Raw genomic sequence first — 18,156 nt, forward strand, 5'->3', positions numbered from 1 at the left:
GATTCTGTTGCTGTCTCTCCAGCCACTGTCCCCTCCACTCTGGTGTGTAACACACGCCCCTCTCATTCCCCCAGCTCTCACGCCGGTGCTTGTCTGCTCCTCTGCTTGGGAGTGATTCTGGTAACACCCCTTGCCAAGCTCAATTTGTTGATGTTGGGGGATGTTGGAGAAGGACAAACAGCCTTAGCAAGCCAGGGAGGGATTCTGATGTGTGTGAGGAGCAGGACTGATGTTTCTCTTGCTGCTATCCCTCTTTCTCCACACAGATCAACCCCCTCTCCTATGGAGGTGTGGTCCAGACATACAGACTGCCCACCTACAGCTGCTACCCCAGGGACTCCTGGGCATCTCTCTGCAAGAAACTGTTCCTTGGAGAGCTCATCTACCCTTGGAAACACAAAGGAGAGAAGCAGAACTAAAGACAGTGGAAGAGCTTGAGAACTTGACCTGAAAAACATACTGACTCCTGATGCTTTGGGACCAAAGGCTTCTCAGAGCCAGCAACTGCACCATCCCTTTAAATAGATTTTGGTAACATAGGAAGGGCTGAATTTTTAAAGGCAAGTATTTTTAAACATTATTTTTCAACTTTCTCTTCCCCTACACTGTGTTTGTATATTATGCTAATGATTATTTTGGAAGCAAAAGGTTAAACCCGTCAGTGCCTCATGAAACCAGCGCTCAGCATCATGGAGGAATCAGCTCCCAAATGGTTTGGTGATGAATTTCTCCTTCCACATCAGCTCACAGGGCCATAGCAGAGCCACAATGCTGTGGTGCATTCAGCCAGAGGGTGTTTTGGACCTTTTGTGCTTCAGCCTTCAAGCCAGCTGACCAAAACCATGTGGAGAATCAGCTCATGGAGTCCTACACTGAAAACTGAACAGCTGGGTGTCTGAATTCATGGGATATTTATTAATTTCTTTTTAGGAGGGCTTGCAGTCACCCCCACTGCAGCACCAGAGAAGGGGTTGAAAGAGTGAGGCTGGAGGCCCAGAAGCACAGACTGTTGGATCATGATTCTGGGATTTCTCTTAGGGGAGTTTTCTGCTTTGGATATGTTTTCAAAGAGCAGCACTGCTTGGCTTTCCATGTCCTGGTCTCATTTTGGTGTGTCTCCTATTCTCTCTCTTGGAAAGGGTGCCTGTGCACTGGAGGGTGATGTCCCACTGGGCATGCTGTGGTTGTGTGTAATTTAAATAGAGTCCTTACCCAAAATACACTTCCTCCAGCTCTGCTTGTTCCTCTGCCCCAGCTCAAGCAAGGAGCCAGTGTCACTGTACCCTGCTTTTTGCACTGGCAGGTGAGGACTGTGCTGCATCCTGCTCCTTTATCCCTGGCTGGCCAAGGAGCCAAGGATGGAGGAGGAAGAGGAGAAGGTGCTGTGGCTGCAGTGCCCAGCCCTTCTCTGGGTGGCTGCCCCTGCATTGCAGTGGGTGTTGGCAAGGCAAGGTGTCCTGGGGCTTTAGGAGCCTTCAGCCAGCACTGCCAGGGGCAGGGTAAGAGTTTCCTACCCCAGCCCTGTGTCTCATCCATGTGCTGGCAGCTGTCACAGAAGGGTTATGGCCCCCCTGCTGTAAGATATCCCTGGCCAGATGTATTTGGGTTGTCTGGAGCTGCTGAAAGCCCCTCGTGGTGCAGTCACTGCCTCTCCAGGCATAGCCTGAGCAGGAGAAAAGGAAGCTCTGCAGGCAGGTGCAGGGTCCAGACACTCCTTAGCAGGCAAAGCTCCAAGGCCTTCGAGGTTTCTTAGGGACATGTGAGGGAGGCAGGACTACAGGGGCACTACATGATGCCCTGTCACCTTGAGCCAGGGCACATCACTGGAGAAAGCCAGTGTGGCAAACCCCCCTCACCATCTGCCACCGCAGGCTCTGGCTGGGACATCCCTGCCAGAAACTGGAGAGATCTTGTTCTTTGATGATCCGTGCTTAAAACTCCTGTGCAGCATCTTCTTGTCTTGGAATTATTGTTCTGCCTGAGTAATTCTCTGCACTCCAGGTGGGAATAACTGCAAGCTAACCCCTGATGCATTTGGTGGATGAATGGTGTAAATAACATTTTCACTTCAGCTGAAGTCAGAGTCATGAGCCCCATCCTCACCTGGCACTGAGCAGAGCAGGTTTACACTTTAACTCCCTCTCATCTTTCCACTGGAGCTCGTAAATTATATCCCCTGGTTCCTCCCATGCCTGCACAGTTCAGTTTGCTGACTGCTGTGAGAAACTTTGTATTTTTGGTCTTGTGAAAATAATGTTTTTAATATCCTGACTTTTAAAATCTTTCTGTGAGACCAGATAGTTCATGATGGTCCTAATCATGGTCCTTTGGGATCAAATGCCCTGAAAGCCCCAGAGATAGCACAGAGCCATGAAAACCAGCAACTGTGACCTTGCTATTGGGAGCCTGATGGATGTTTTAGATGTTCCAGTGTTGGGTTTGTTACTGAAGGCTGATACTGACTCTGGGGTGGGGAAATATCAAGCTCCTCCTCAAAGCTGACATCCTGAGTCTTCTGCACCAGGGAACCTTGAGCAGCCCAGCTGGGCAGTGGCAGCTCCTTGTAGGTGCAGTTCTCCTGTGTCACCCAGAGCTGGTGCCTGAGCTGCCTCTGCTCCTCACACTGGGCGTTCTCCTTGCCCGTGATGGTATCTGAGTTCTTCTGCTGGAGGTTTGCCATGGCTCTCCTCTTCCTTTCCAGTCCCTGCTGTGGAAGAGTCTTCCCCCACCCTTTTCCGACTCTGTGCAGAGACATTACAACAACACAGCAGACATCCTGCTCAAGAACACTTGACCTTATGTCATCTCTCTAATTAGAAGTTAGAATCAGCATCATCGTCCATGGGAGCACAGACTGGCCCAGCGCTGGCATTTCCTCAGGGAAGAGGCTGCTGGTGAGGCTCTGGCTCTGATTTATCCTCAGATTTATACTATCCAGAGCAGCCCTTGGATGAGAAGTAGTTAAAGATTCCAGATCTCCCATTCCTACCATGCACCCCTTATAGCAGGCAGCACGCAGGCTTTGCCAGCCATCAGTCAAAGACTCTAATCTTACAGACTTTTTTTAATACTGCATTTCCTTATTATTATTTCTCCCACCTTTTGGTTCCCAGTGCTGCCACAAACCCCCTCTTTACTTAGGCAGAGGGATTGTGAAGGAAACTGTGTGAAAAACTCTATCCTAGAGAGAAATTCTGCCTTGGAGAAATACTTTCTTCCCCAAACTAGGACAGCATGTGACGATGCTGAAAGGAAACCTCAGTAATTACACTGCACTGAAGGCTCTGGTTATGGGTTTGGGAGTTTTCCCTGATGCTGCAGCTGGACTGTGCCCTGCTCAGGCCCACACAAAGACTCTTGCATGAATGTACAACCCATATGTTGACTTTCAGTAGTGTAAGGCAGGGAAATCTGCATTTCATCCTGCAGAGAACAAGCTGCTTTTCCTTCTGCCCTCTGCTGCCTTTTCCTGCTGCTCCAACACCATCTTCTTGCTTAGCTCTAACCCTCAGTGATTTACCCTTTATGCTTAGACCTGCTGGTTACACCATCACGGGAAACTGGTGGGGGTTGGGATTGTCTGGTCCAGGCCCTGCTCCCTCAGGGCCACCCAGAGCTGGTTGCCCAGGACCGTGTCCAGATGGCTTTGGGATGTCTCCAAGGGTGGCAACTCCAACACCTCCCTGGACAACCTGTGCCTGTGCTTGGTCACCCCCACAGTGAGAAGGTGTCCCTTGCTCTCAGGCAGGGTTTGATGTGTTTCAGTTAATGCCCCTTGTCCCTGTGTAGTGCAGAACTCGGCGACACGGTAACTCAGATCTCCTCAGTGATTGTGAGCATTAGCAGTCCTGTGTCATCTCTGCTCCTGTTCCCCCTCCTCAGGGACTGTTCAGCACCTCCTTTGCCTTTTGGGGGCTGAAGCCTTGCTTAGGGGGGTGCCTGTGCATTGACTCAGGTCCCTGACCTGCTCCTTGGTCCTTCTCTGGACTTGGTAGCAGAGAGCACTTTCCCTCCAGCCTCATTCCTGCCTGTGCTGAGCTCACAGTGGGAGCTCTGGGAGCTTGGGCAGCAGAACCCCAAAGCTGGCAGTGTCCAGGTCTGCAGGGTCTGCACGCGTGGAGCCCTGGGGCTCTGCAGGGTGAGTGTGCTGTGCACTCACAGGGGATGGGGCTGGATCTCAGCTGATCCTCCATGTGACAGGAGGCCACAGGGCTTTGCAGCTGCATCGGGAGTTTTGGGTGCAGGATAAACACGTTCAGAGCAATCCAGGCCTCACGTGGGCAGCTGATCTGCCTTCCTGGATGAGAGCAGAGTGCCCACCGCCTTTGCCTCTGGCTCACCAGTTTGCATTAGGAGTTGCTGCCAGTCTGTCACCTTTGGCTCCAGTCCTTATCCACACCTGGACTTCAAACCAGGAATGCTCAGACTCCGCGTTTACCATCTCAGCAAGCTGAATATGAGGAGTGTTCCTGCACTGATGAGTGCTGCAGGTGACAGAACATACCCCCTGTGTTCCCAGGCAGGTGCTGGGGCTGGGAGCAGTGCAGGTGTTTGGGGGAAGCTGCAGAACCCAGGGCCAGCTCGGGGCAGGGAGAGGCTGCAGCTTCTCTCCCATCCACTGTGTTATTTAACATCTGGCACTGGGGAAGTTTGTGAGAACTTCACAGCTCTTGTAACCAATCCTCCTCACAGGGTTTTCTGGTTTTAAGTAAAGTATTATAAAAGAGCAGTGACTCATTGAGAGTTTCATTAAAAGTGTGTGAGTGAAGTTTGGCGAGGAAGTTCAAACCTGCTGTGCATTTCTCCTTCCCTCACGTGAACCAGCAGGCGTTCAGCAGGAGCAAAGTGCTCCTGCAGCAGCGACACAGTGTTTGCTTTAAATGTCACCACTAACCCCAGCTGAAGGTGACTTCCTTCCCACTGCAGCCCTGATGTGAAACACAGCCTGGTGATGTGAAACACAGACCAGTCTCGTGCACCAGTCTAGGAACAAGCCCTGGATCAGGAATCAGACTGGCTTCGGGCTCATGACAGCTCCAGTTCTCCAGGCAGGAGTGCTGGGCAGAGCAATGGCAGTGCCAGGAGGGTAGTGGCAGTGCCAGCAGTGCCAGTGGCAGCAGGGATGAGGGATGCTGCACATATCAGTGCTTGTGTGTGAGTTTAGGGATGGAAAGCTTTGTTCTACTGATAGGTTTGATTGGTTAATTCAACCTTTTAATCAGAACTTAAATGGATTTTGATTACACCAGAATAAAAATGTTGGGAGAAAAATCCAGCCCTTCCTTTAGTCTGACTTGCTGCTGAGCACAGTGTGGCTGTCAGCAGCACGGGGACAGGGCAGGGCAGCTGCTGGAGGCTCAGCTGATCCAGGCAGGCTGTTCATCCCCATCCCAGGGCCTGGCTGGGTGGTTCCTCAGCCTCTTCTCTCACACACGGGGGTATTTCGGCACTTGTCCAGCTGTAATTGTTCTGCCAAGGCCAAACCACAAAGCTTGTGCAAGGAGGATCCAATGAATGCCACCTCAAGCCTGGGAGATGGTTGAGGTGATGCTCCTCCAGCTCTGGGTGTTTCTGTGTTTCAGAGAGGGGTTCCTTGGTTCCCCATGGGCCTGCCCATGTGGTGTGTTCAGTGTGAGGGGGCAGGACGGGGGACAGTCCTCTGCAGCACAGCACAATCCAAGCAGGAGCCCAAGCTGGGCCTGGGAATGACAGGTCCTTGCAGCCATTCCTTCCCTCCTCACACCAGAGCAGTCACTCCCTTGAATTCCATTCCTTTCTCCTTTCCCCTCTCCCAGCTGAGTGCATGGCTGTGACAAAGTCCCCACACTGCAGCAAGCCCCTGCCAAGGTCACCCCTCTGCCAGGAGCCTCTGCCAGGATTGCCCCTCTCACTCTGCCTCCCACCTCTTGCCACAGTTCCCACCAGTCTGGGCGCTGTTTGGTTCCCACCATCCCACCAAAGACAAGAGAAATCCCTTGAATGAGTGAGCCATAAACAGGGCTTTGGCTGGCCCTGTGGGGCAGCAGGACTCAGACCCAGAGGCTAAGAGATATAAAATAGAGGAGATTCCTGCCCATCCTCCTCCTGTCCACCTCCACTGCTTTGGATCCAATGGACTGTAGGAAAGGAATTAGGCTTTTCTCTCCTCCTGGAGATCCACAGGTTTCCCCTCTCCCCTTCCCCTACTCACCACTCACCAGGCTGTGCCCTGGGGTGGGTGTTTCTCCACAGGCTTTACCCTCCAAGCCCCTTTACCCTGGGAATGCAGTGGCCAGGAGTGGCAGTGGCTGCAGGAGGACATCTGCTCTTTGAGTTTGCTTTAGCTGCTCTTTGGGTCTGCTTTAGCTGCTCTTTTGTTTCCTCCATCTGTGCTCTCACTGGGCTGTTGGAGAGGTGGGAGAGGGCACAGAGGGGGCTCTGTTTGGCCCCTGCCAGTGGAGAAGCCAAACTGAGCAGCTGAGGGTGAGGATCCCATGGGACACAAACCCCTCACCAGAACAGGCCTTCCCAAAGGGATTCACAGCATATGGCTCCAGGGCAGCCCATGAGCCCTCAGGCTGTGGGAGAGGAGAGGGAGCCAGACTGAGACTACCGAAGAGGGGGCAGTCCCCCCACCCCAGAGCTCTGCCACCTCCCCCTTCCCTGTGAGGGTGGAGGGAAGGACTCTGGAGCAAGTCCAGGGAAGCCACAGGGATGCTCCAAGGGCTGGAGCCCCTCTGCTCTGGAGCCAGGCTGGGAGAGCTGGGGGTGCTCACCTGGACAAGAGAAGGCTCCAGGGACACCTCAGAGCCCCTTGCAGGGCCTAAAGGGGCTCCAGGAGAGCTGCAGAGGGACTGGGGACAAGGGATGGAGGGACAGGACACAGGGAATGGCTTCCCAGTGCCAGAGGGCAGGGCTGGATGGGATATTGGGAAGGAATTGTTCCCTGGGAGGGTGGGCAGGCCCTGGCACAGGGTGCCCAGAGCAGCTGTGGCTGCCCCTGGATCCCTGGCAGTGTCCAAGGTCAGGCTGGACATTGGGGCTTGGAGCAGCCTGGGCCAGTGGAAGGTGTCCCTGCCGTGACAGGGGTGGCACTGGATGGTCTGTGAAGTCCCTTCCAACACAAACCATTCTGTGATTGTATAAAAACATCGCTCCTCAATCCATCCCCTCTCCCTCTCCATCCATGAGTGACCCTGCCATGCTCTTCAGTCCTTCCCAGGGCTCTCTGGCAAGAGCGGCCACCAGGAGCTGGGGTTGAGGAGCATCTGTGGTGCTCACTGGGCTGGGGAACATGGGTCATTTAAATGGGATCCATTGGAAGCAGCCAGGCTGGCAACAGCGAAGGTGAAATGCCCAGCTCTGGAGAGATTAACAGGATGCTTTGTTCAGCACAGGGATTTGTCAGCAATGACAGCAGTGAGAGCATCCTCCACACCTTCCCATTGGGAATCCCCTGGGACTGGTTTTGGGAGTGGCTCCTCAGGGATGTCAGACCAATGCCAAGGGATTCCAGTGGACAACGTCCCGGAGTGGGTATGGCAGCCCTTCCTGGCTACAGGCTCGGCCTGGCATCCACAGCCCCGCGGCCATCCCCCTTCCCTGGGGACATGCTGGATGTCACCATGGCCGCGGTGTCCCCTGCGCCACCGACAATGGGGTGCACACACCTCCCACCCCCAGAACCTGCACCTGGATGCCCCCCGTAAAATGGACGCTCACCCACCGGGATGCCCCCAAATCGTGGGTGCCCCTCTTCCTGGACTCTCACCCCACATCTGGATTACCCCTCCTCGTGGAGGACACCTATATTCCCTCCCTCCTTTCCACACACCCACCCACCTGGACACGTCTCACATCTGGACGCCCCCAAATCCTGGGTGCCGCCTCTTCTTGGATGCCCCACACATCTGGATGGCCCCCCATCTACGTGCCCCTCCCACCTGGATGCCCAGCTCACACCTGGGTGCCCGGCCTTCCTGGATAACATCTGAGTGCCCCGCACACCCGGATATTCCCCAGTCCCGGGTTCCCAATCCCGGGTGCCTCTCCCCCCGTCGGGTGCTCCCCCCGCCCGACTCACTATCCCATCATGCCCCGTTCCCGCAAGGCACGCAGGGAGCTGTAGTCAGCAGCCGCCCAGCCTTCCGCTGGCCCCGCCCCCGAACGCTAATGGGCGCGTCGGGGCGGGTCGTTTCTGATTGACGTGTTGCTAAGCCTATGGAAACGGCGAGTTTGTGGAGTAGGCGGGGCCATTCCTGACTGACGCGCGGCTCAGCCTATGGGAGCGGCGAGAACGAGGCCGAGGCACCGCCTGGGCCCGGGCGGACGCGGCGGGTCCGTGAGGCGGGGGCGGTCCGGCGCGGCTGAGGTGGGTGGCGGGACCGGAGCTGAGGCTGACCCAGCGCGGTGCTGCGGCCCGGTGGGGCGGGGCGGGGCGGGCTCGGGCCGCGGGGCCCCGTGGGGCGGCGGCGCTTTGTGCGGGTGGGGGGCGGAGCGGGGCCGTGTCAGCGGCGGGGGCGCTGCGGGGCCGGGCCGGGCCGGGCCCTTCCTCCGCCTCCTCCTCCTCCTCCTCCGCGTCCTCCGCCGCAGGTCCCAGCGCGGCCCCGGCGGAAGATGCGCGGCCGGCGGTGAGCGGCGGCGGGGCAGAGGCCGCAGCCCGAGGCTGGCAGGCGGAGGATGCGGGCCGGGCCGCCCCGCCGATGAGAGGCAGGATGGGCACCCAGGGCAGCCCGGTGAAGAGCTACGATTACCTGCTCAAGTTCCTGCTGGTGGGCGACAGCGACGTGGGGAAGGGGGAGATCCTGGAGAGCCTGCAGGACGGCGCCTCCGAGTCCCCCTACGCCTACAGCAACGGTAAGGGGGGCTGGGGGGGAACCGGGCCGCAGGACCCCCATCGCTGTCACACCCCTGTCGCTGTCACCTCCCGCCGCCGTTGCTGTCACCCGCATCCCGCGGAGACCCGCGAGGGCCGTACCCCAGCGCCGAGCTGGCAGGCAGGGAGGGGTTGTTTTGCTTTTTCCTTTGTTTTTTTTTTTGGTTTTTTTTCCATTAACTGGGAGCGCAGCGCGTGGCAGACAGCTCAGAGGCCTCCTCAGCTCCTTGAAATGCCCCAAATCTAGAGGAGAATGTGGGTAGAGGGGCTGGTGTCTGATGTAATCCCTGGATGCGCAGCCGGACCCTTCCCAAGTGGTGCCGCTCTCAGGGCAGGGCTGCCCTCCCTCTCCCCGGCTGCCACAAGGACCGAGCCGTTCCCAGAGGAAGCAGGGGCTGTAACAAAAGAACTGGAGCCTGATTCCCAGCCCGGAGCCGCTCTGGCTCGGTGACTGTACCGGGAGCGGCCGGGTTGGCTGATCCACCTCCTGCCGGCGTCGAGGTTCCTAATGGAGCCCCTGACAGACCATTAACTACGGTATCACAAGACCGTAATTAAGAGCCAAGGAGTGGCGCGGTGCATTTCCTGCAGTTACAGTGTAGCACGGCCTGGCGGGGTGCGGGTCCTGCTGTGGGTTTCAATCTGTCATCCTTCCCCCTCCTCCGTGCACAATAACCTCCCCAAGGGCTCAGACCCTCCCTGCATCATCACTGCAGCCCGGGGCAGGAGCAGGTGGTGCCGAGTTTTGCCTGTATGAGGAAATCAGGAACTCCTTGGTGCTCCGTGCTGGCCAAATTCGGAGCATGCAGAGCGGTGCGGCCCCGACCGCCCTCGGTCCTTGGAGCCACCAGCAGCTCTCCAGGAGCTGATGCAAGTGCGCACCTGCTCCACGGAGATTTACGGGGAGGTAGTGACTCAGAAGTGGAGCTGCCTCTGAAATGGGAGCAGCACTTCGGGAAGGAGAAGCCTTTGGTATCGTTCATCTCCTCGGGTGTCTGGCTGAGCTGGTGTGGTTTGCCTTCGAGGAGGTGCTGGGCGCTTTAGAGCTTCCCTGAAGAGAGTTTGTGTTTCTGGAGAACGTGCCTCACCTGGGAGCTGTGGAACTGCTCCGCGGGGTTGGTGTTTACTATGCAGAGTGTAACGGGGTGGTTGTTTTAAGTGAGTGTTACAGTTGGAATTGTCTCCTGACTGAAGTGGGCTTGAAGCAGACAGGGTAGGAGTAAAGAGTAAAGTGGGGTCTTTGGTATAGGCATGAAACCCAAAGAACTGGGATTTTGGCTATGGCTATAGTCCCTTTGTCTCAGAACCCACTGTTTTGTAGCAACTAAATACCAGCATCTTTTTGTTGGAGAAAGAAATCTCAGTGAATAATTTCAGAACCTTCCCTTGTCCTCTGTGGGCAATTGAGCCCATTCCTAATTAGAGAATTAGGTCACACACTGTTGTTTTACAGTAATATATGCTCTGATAGTCTCTCCTTCTGTTGATTCTGGGAAGCGACGCACCTTTAGGATAATCAGCTGGAGTGGCTTTGATATCCAAGTGAATCTGATCCTGCTGATGCTGCTGACAGCCTTGGCAGTGGAACTCCCTGTGTCTCTGGCACAGCTGGGACGTGCTGACAGGGCGTGCTGCTCCCCTGCCCTGACAGACACCATCCCCTGAGCAAAGGCTGTTGGATTTTGGGAACAGCTTGAGCCTGGCATTCTCTTTGACACGTACCTAATGCCATCCCAGAACAGCAATGCTGGAATGTTATGTGGAGCTTCTGTTTGTAAATCTGCTTGTAAGCACATTGTCCTCTTCCTCATCCCCTCCCAGATCCCACGTCCCAATTTAAAATGAGTGTTGTATCATCTACCACTATTTTGGTCAGTCCAGAAAGCACAACTTGCTTGTGCTGGTGTGTGCTTTGGGCTGCTCTTGTGGTGGGGACATCTCGTGTGGAGCTCAGGTCCCTGACCTTGGCAGGGAGGGGAGGGAGCCATTTGCCTTCTCTGTCTGGTTGGGATCTGCTGTTTTACTCTATTGTGTGGAAACAGTTGTAAGCAGCCAGGTTTTGTGATGCAGCATGGAATGGATTGTCCTTCCAGCTCGGGGAAGGCACACCCTTAGAAGTGAAGCTCTGTAAATGTAGCTCTGTATTTTTGCTGCTCTTACCCAGCCTGTAGAAAAGGGATCAAGGGATTCCTCTCTTCTCCATGGGCATCTGGGTGTTGGATCTGCACACATCTGAGAGATGAAAAGCCCTTTTTCTGTTGGCTTTTAGGTGCTGTAAGCAGCCTCTGCCTGCCTGTGTCCGGTATCCAAGAGCCTTGGATGCAGCGGGAGCTGTGTCTGTCATACAGCACCATGGGTGCTTCTGTCCATCCTTTTTCAGGATCCCTGAGCAGAAGTGTCACTTCTCAGCACCGCCTTGGAGCTTGGCACCTCGTTCTAAATCGGGCACATCTTAAATTAGCCCCTGCAGTTCCTGTGGTGCATAGCAAGGCCTCAGCAATGTCCTTTCTTTAAACTGCTGGCAAAATAAACCTGCTCTGTGGGAGCAGAGGTGGTTGTTACTCCTGTTGCAGGAGGAGGTGTGAGGGATGCCCTGACCATTGCTGCGCCAAGCTGTGAGGGCCCTGAGTATGAAACTTTTAGTGACATTAAGGTGGCATTTTGAGGAGGAATTGGAGATCCAGTTGTCACTTGTGTGTTTCTTGCTAGGTTCATGCTGGGGCTATCAGCATGGAGTGTATCAGTCTCCAGTAGCATCGGCCAAGCACACTCCCTGTGAGGAACAGGGAGTGTTGTTTTTGTCCTGTGGCTGGGTATTGTAACTGATTTGGACTTAGCTTTTGGGTTTTTTTGGCCATCCGCAGAAGACCCTGAATTAAGCCTTCCTACTAGTGTTTTGATGGGGAGAACATTAATGCTCTTCTGGGTGTCCAGTGCTGTCCTTCTTCCCAGCTTTCACCCTCCCTTTCCCAAATCTGTAGTTGTGGAGGCAGGATGCTGTTTTTAGAGCCTCACTGCTGCTCTGGACAGCTGGAGGATCTCACCTGGGAACCAAAAAATCCTGCATTTCCCCTGAGTGCCCTCTGCTGCCAGCACTGGCTCCTTCTCCCCAGGTACAGGGAGGGGCTGCTCTGGCTCCTGTGCCATGAGCCAAGGGGTTACACCAGACTCGGAGTGAAACTGTGCTTTACTCGTGGATATGAGTCCTCTACACAGATCACTTTTCACTTTGGTCTTTAAACAGCTCACTTGGGGTCTGTTCTCACCCATCCCCAAGTACTGAGGCAGGACAGAAATGTCTGTGGTCACGGGGTGGTTTGGGACATGAGATGTGGTGGAGGGTGGAGCTGCATGTGAAAGTAGGGGCGGCGTGCGTGCCCAGCGTAAGGGGCACGAGGCTGCTCCTCACCTGAGGGACCCATGGCTTTGTCACCACCGTGTCACACATCCACTCTCGAATAGCTGGTTATTCATGTGCTGAAATGATCTCACCCAGCTGGTTTGTTGGCTTGCTGGAGCAGCCAGCCCTGAGCCCCAGGTGAGTCAGGGCAGCGCTCTGTGCTCGGCAGGCAGGAGGGCCAGCGCTGCCGTGTGAGACAGTGACGGTGCCCAGGAAAGGGCCAGGGCTGGGCTCACCATGCAGACATGAGGGTGATGTGCTCCCTCCTCACATGATGGAGGGCTTTTTCTGCGGCTGCCTTCCCCCTCACCTGCTGCTGTTCCCACAGGAAAGCAGAAATGTGTGTTAGGGAGAGAGCAGAGCGTGTTTTGGAGCAGATGGCTTTGACTGGAAAGGGGGTGGATTTTTATTTTTATTTTCCCTGTCCTCAGCTTGTATTAAAAAAGTGATGAGGATGCAGCCAGTGTCCTCACTCTGATCTTGCAATGAGCACACAGAAGCTGAAATGAGAGCCCTGCTCTGCACAGGGGCGGTGCTGGCACCAGCCCTAATGCACTGAGCCCCAGCACCTTCTTTCAACCCTGTCCCTTGGCTGAGTTGTAGTACCTTTATTCGAGCACCATCCTTAGGTGCTCTGGTACTCCACTGCTACCCAGACCCAAGGCAATGTTAGGGAAAAGGCACCTGAAGTGCTCAATGCAATAGCTACCGACAGATTTTGTGGTTCAGGTGAAAACTGGATCTTTCCCAGTAGCTCTTCCCCCATAGCAGAAGTGCAGGAATTCAGGTCCTGGGCAGCAGGAGCAGCAAGCCCACCAGGGCTGGGGTTCCATGCCGGAGCAAGGGCTGGGGCAGTGCAGCTGCCTGCCCTTTCCCTGGCCAGGAGGAACGGGAGAGGCAGCTGAAGACACTGCCCAGCCCTTGGAGGTGGTTGGTCCCCTCCAGCTGCCACTGTTTGCCTGGGGACTGCTGTTAATTACCAGGTTGTTTATTTGAGTGTCTTTTCCCTCTGGTTGTTTTTCTGCAGCTGTCTGAATCTGGAGATCCCTGAGATGTCCCTTTCAAGTCTTCCTTTACAGCAATTCCTCTCCCTGTGACCCCTCAGGCACCAGTGCACAACCAGGAGCTCCCCTGGTAGTTCCATGCCAACCAGGAGCTCACCTGTCCCACAGCAGCGTGCACAGGGAGGGAGTGAAGAGACACTTTGTCTCATCCTCCTTGCTGCAGTGGAGGGCATGTGGGGAGATGTTTCCCAGTGCTTCTGCTCCTTCCCTGCTGAGTTTCCAAGACTGACCATGGAGATGGTCTCTTGCTTCTGATCCGTGGCCGCTGTGTTGCTGCCGTGTTTGGCTGGAGGTCCTGCTGCACTGGTTCACTTTTCACAGCCTTAAAAAGTGTGTGGCTGAGCAGCTCTGCTCTAAACTTGAACTCGTGTAAGCACAGGACCTCTCTTGATACTGGCTTACCCTCCTGAGCAGACAAGAATTGCTGGGTGACCCCGTGTGCAGTAAAACCTCAGACAGGGCCGGCACCAATGTAGTGGCACCTTCTGGGTATAGACATGAGAGCTACAGGTGTTGAGCCCAGGCTTCAGATGGCAGCTGAGTGCTCATCCTGGTGCTGCTGCACTGCCAGGGCTCTCTTTGGCAGGGAGGGAAACCTTGATTCTGGGGCTGCTTTGCTGCCTCCTCCTCCCTCAGCTGGCCCAGTCCCACCAGGCATGTCCTTCTGTGCTGTCCCCGTCGATGGCAGACAGGAGCTGGCCAGGCTGCCCCACTGCTTCAGATGCTGCACACCAGTGGAAACTGCTCTTTGTTTTCTGGCAGGACTGTTCTTTGGAATAATGTTTTAGTTCGAGGCTTTAGCACTCTGATGCAAGGAGGATTGAGGCAAAGTGTTCCAAGTGCAGCCCAGCCATCACGTTCCTGTAGTGGCTGCACAGCTGATGTGCGGGAAATGTTTGAGCTGGACTGTGCTGGTTGTGCTGCTGGAAATCTCTTCGGATGGCTTGCAGAGTGCAGAGTGGTTGTTGCAGCAATTCCTGCTGTCTGCCAGCGCTTGCATCAGTGTCCTTCAGGGATGTTCACTTCCCTGTCATTAGAGATGCAAAGCTGATCTCATCAGAGCAGGCAACTCAGAAACAGCTCCAGCATCTCTTATTTCTCCATTATTTTCTACATAACCTTTGTGTGAAAAATAGTTCCAAAGATACAGTGCTGAACCTCCAGCTCTGCTTGTTGTGGGACTAACCAGCTGCGGTTTAAACTTAAATCCCAAAACAAAGCCAACAAACAAAAAAATCCCCATCAAGCCAAAACCCAACCCCCAAACTGAGTGCCTGGCAGGTTTGGTGACTCTCTCTAGTCAGGATTAGGGGTGCAGAACAGCGTAGGTTGTTATTGTGCAGAATTTTGAGGAGGGTTGGGGTTTTATAAAGCTGAGAACCTACTCTGCAAAGTTCTGGATTGCACTGCAGAGTTCTCAGCACCTCTAATCTCTCTATAAAAGCTGTGTTTTTATGGCTGTTAACATGTTCCAGAGCCCTGAGTGCACAAAGGTGATGTGAGCCAAGCAGTACAAAGCTGAAATGGGTGGAATGTTCTTCTAATAACTGGGATTAAAGGTTTCTCTGTGTTTTTTGTTTGTAAAAAGCAGGCAGGTTTTGTTCTCTCCAGATTCCACACCAACATTGTCCACACCTCTCCTGGTGTGGGGGTTTTTGGTTGGTTCGGTATTTAAGCTGCATAGGAAAGACCATGGAAAATGGTCTCCTCCTCCTCCTTCAGCTTTTGTTTCCAGCTGTTCCCTGGCATATTTTCCTCTGCAGCCTCGCTGTCTCGGAACAGCAGAGCATCTTTCCATTGCACTTGAGAATAGCTATGCTCTGAGCTGAGGCTTTGAGCTGTGGTTTTATAACCTTGCTGGTTCAAGTCTGGTTTTCTTTCCCTTTGCCCCTCGCTGTCCTCTGGCACTCCAGCTCGAGCTTTACAGGAGCATTATGTCATATCAATTCCTGTGTGATTGCAGGCACTGGAGGAGGAAGGAAGCTCCAATGTGAAAACCTTCAGCTTTGTTTTACTAAAGGCTTTGCTGTAAGGTGAGACTCACCTGAAAGAAAATTACCCTGGGGCACAGACGGTGGTGGCTCAAGGCAAGAAACCTCCATCAAAGAGTCTGTTTGCTTCTGCAAAAGTTGTAGTAAATAGTAAGGTTGCAACATGGCTCGGAGATTGTTTGTTCCTCAGAGATTGTTTGTTCCTACAGAGCTTCTATTTGCTGAAAGTATTTTTACGTCGCCACAGCTTTTTAGATTTTCTTCCTCTTTTCTATCTCGTCTTTGTTTCATTTCCATCAGCCCATCCTAGACATTGCTAGATCATTTTACAACTTTGACACCTCTTCTCCTATAAATACAACACCTGAAATTCTTAATATCTTGTATGTTCTGTGCAGTATTGGGCATTGAATTGGGACAAAAATCCTCGTGCAATTCAAACATAATGTTTGCTGGTTAAACCGTCAGTGGTTAAGGAGGAGACAGGCAGAAAGGGGACACTGGAAGGCTGTACTTAAATGGCAGTTTAACAGAAGGTTCTGAACATCTTTGGGGTAACCTTTTAAATAAAATGCAGAGTTAAAAAAAAAATCTTTTTTTAGGGATTTTAACTCGCTTTCAGCCCAGCTTCTGAGTTCCTGGGCCCATTTGAGGGTTTTATTGTACCACTTGCCTCTCTGTGCAGGTGATTGCCCCTGCTCCCTGCTCAGTCCTGGACACAGAAATTACCCTGCCTTGTTTTCTTCAGTGCAGCTGTGACAGCACCTGTAACAGGCCTTTTGCCCATGGTTCTGGAGTGGAGGCCGAGTGCGCTGGAGACAGAACTAGATGGAAAAAACCCCAACCAAACAATGAACAAACAAAGAAAATGCAACAACACCCCCCCCCCCCCATCATTTTGCACATCGTTTACTTAATCTTAGATCCTCTCTTGTCCCAAGAGCTGTTATTTTTCTTACATTGTCAAACTGCCTGAGTAACTTGGTGGTAAAATCCATCCAGGAAACTGCAGGCATGTGCTCTGGCACAAGGAGATGAAACTCTGCAGGGTAGATCTTACCTGAGAGCCTTACCTGTGCTGCTCACCCTGCCAGCAAATGTGTTTGCTGTGGAACACCTCTGTGGGTTGAGACACACTTGTGTTCTTGTAGGGCTCATCTGTATTAGAAGGCTTAAATTCAGTACTTTCTTCTGTTTTAAAAATGTCAAATGCTGGCTTTTTCCTGGTGGCAGCAAAAGTTGTGCTCCAGAGAGGCTGCCAGGGTAGCTGGGGTGAGATCTTCGCCCTGTAGGTCAGGAGGGGATTTGAGAGGCTCCAATTTGGGCTTTGAAAACCTGGTTTCAGGCTGGTGAGAGCTGCTGTGAGGCAGCAGAGTTAGTGCAGGTGTGCAGTGAGGTGCTTGCTGTGCCAACAGGCCCAGTCCATCCTTTAAGGACAAGGAGGGAGCACTGAGCACACCTGCCATGCACTGTAAGTCAGGTCCCTGGAGGTTTGTTGTTGTTGGAAACAGCCCATGGAAAGGTGAAACCAATGTTAGCAGCCATCCTGGTGCTTCCAGGATGGAGCAGCCCTTTCCTGGCACAGGGCTTGTTTTTTTTGGTGCAGCGAGACCAAATGCGGGAGCCTGAGAAATTCTTGGGGAGTGGAATCTCTGTAGCTGTTCCAGGAACTCTGCAGGTGTCTGCTTAACCTGTCTACACCCAGCTGAAGGGCTGCAGCTCTCTCAGGGTGTTTGGGTGTGGAGTGTTGGTCTGGAGATGCTGTTTTGTTGCTGGCAAAACCTGGAGATGCCAGCTGGGGTGTGGATGGGGATCCCAGGGATCAGAGGCAGCCCCTGCAGGATCCGTGAGCAGGTGTGCACCTGAGCCTGGCATGCACCGGTGTGGGGATGCCACCAGGGTCTGATGCTGCAGAGCAGCATTTCCCTGCACAGTGTCCACAGAAATGAAACTGTGGAGGGATAGGATATTGAAAGTATTTTGGACAAATACTTGGATTTTTTGAGTGTTGGGGATTTTTTTGTCTCCAAGCATATCTTGATGTTTGTACTGTCATCCAGCAACAATGCAGACTGTTATGGTGCCCTCTGATTTCCCTCACAGGCTGCCTTTGTTTCTGTGTGCAGCTGTGTAGTTTTTATGGAGATCTGAACTGCAAGGCATGAAGAAACTCTTTTGTTTGTTGTCGCTTCTGTGCATAAAATCATTCTTGATTTTCTTCTAAAGCACAAATCCACTTCACATCCCTGATTCTGGACTGACTTTGGACTGTTTCTGGGATTTCCCGGGTGTCTGCTGAAATTGTTGGAGCTTTAGGAACAGATTTGCTCCTGGCTTCAAATGCCATTTTCTGATGCAATTGTCCCCCTTAAGCGTGCCCAGAACAGAGTTCCTCTATGTGAGGACCACATAGCTGCTCAAACGCTGCTGGGTTTGGAGCAGGCAGTGGACAAGTGAAATCTGCAAATCCGGGCTTCTCAGAGGTCTCCAAATCAGTGTTTTGCTTTTGGCTGGTTACAAAACCAAACAAGCAATTATTTGCCGGAGATCCCCACCTACAAGCCCTCTCAGCTGGAGATGAAGATGCCTGGGAACTGATGCGAGCAGGCTTCCTGTGAAAAGCTTCCAGGCTAAATGGAAATCCCTCTCAGTTGAAATGAGGCGTCTATGAATGGAAGATGGAGTATGTTTTTCAAGAGAAAATCTACAAATCTGGGTAACTACAGATAATTGCAAGGCGTTTGTTCTCTCTCTGTTTCTACATGTGTGTCAGTACGAGGTGCTTGGCAGCTCGTTGGATGTCTCCCAGAGCTGCCAAGCGCCGCGGCAGCTCCCCGGGGCTGGCAG

The 18,156-nt window shown here is 53.4% G+C and overlaps 2 protein-coding genes across 2 annotated transcripts in view; both read left to right on the forward strand.

The window, feature by feature from the left end:
• PIGQ (phosphatidylinositol glycan anchor biosynthesis class Q) overlaps positions 1-1,270 on the forward strand; it is a 34,563-nt gene extending 33,293 nt beyond the window's left edge. Inside the window, exon 11 of the mRNA XM_082291804.1 lies at positions 267-1,270. Coding sequence (XP_082147930.1) covers positions 267-419 — 153 coding nt within the window. The 3' untranslated portion in view covers positions 420-1,270. The remainder of the gene's footprint in view (positions 1-266) is intronic.
• A 7,059-nt stretch (positions 1,271-8,329) lies between these two features.
• Positions 8,330-18,156, forward strand: part of RAB40C (RAB40C, member RAS oncogene family) — a 36,961-nt gene continuing 27,134 nt past the window's right edge. Inside the window, exons 1-2 of the mRNA XM_082291863.1 lie at positions 8,330-8,350; positions 8,572-8,835. Coding sequence (XP_082147989.1) covers positions 8,682-8,835 — 154 coding nt within the window. The 5' untranslated portion in view covers positions 8,330-8,350; positions 8,572-8,681. The remainder of the gene's footprint in view (positions 8,351-8,571; positions 8,836-18,156) is intronic.

This window comes from Coloeus monedula (assembly GCF_965178545.1).
Source record: "Coloeus monedula genome assembly, chromosome: 16".
Taxonomy (NCBI): domain Eukaryota; kingdom Metazoa; phylum Chordata; class Aves; order Passeriformes; family Corvidae; genus Coloeus; species Coloeus monedula.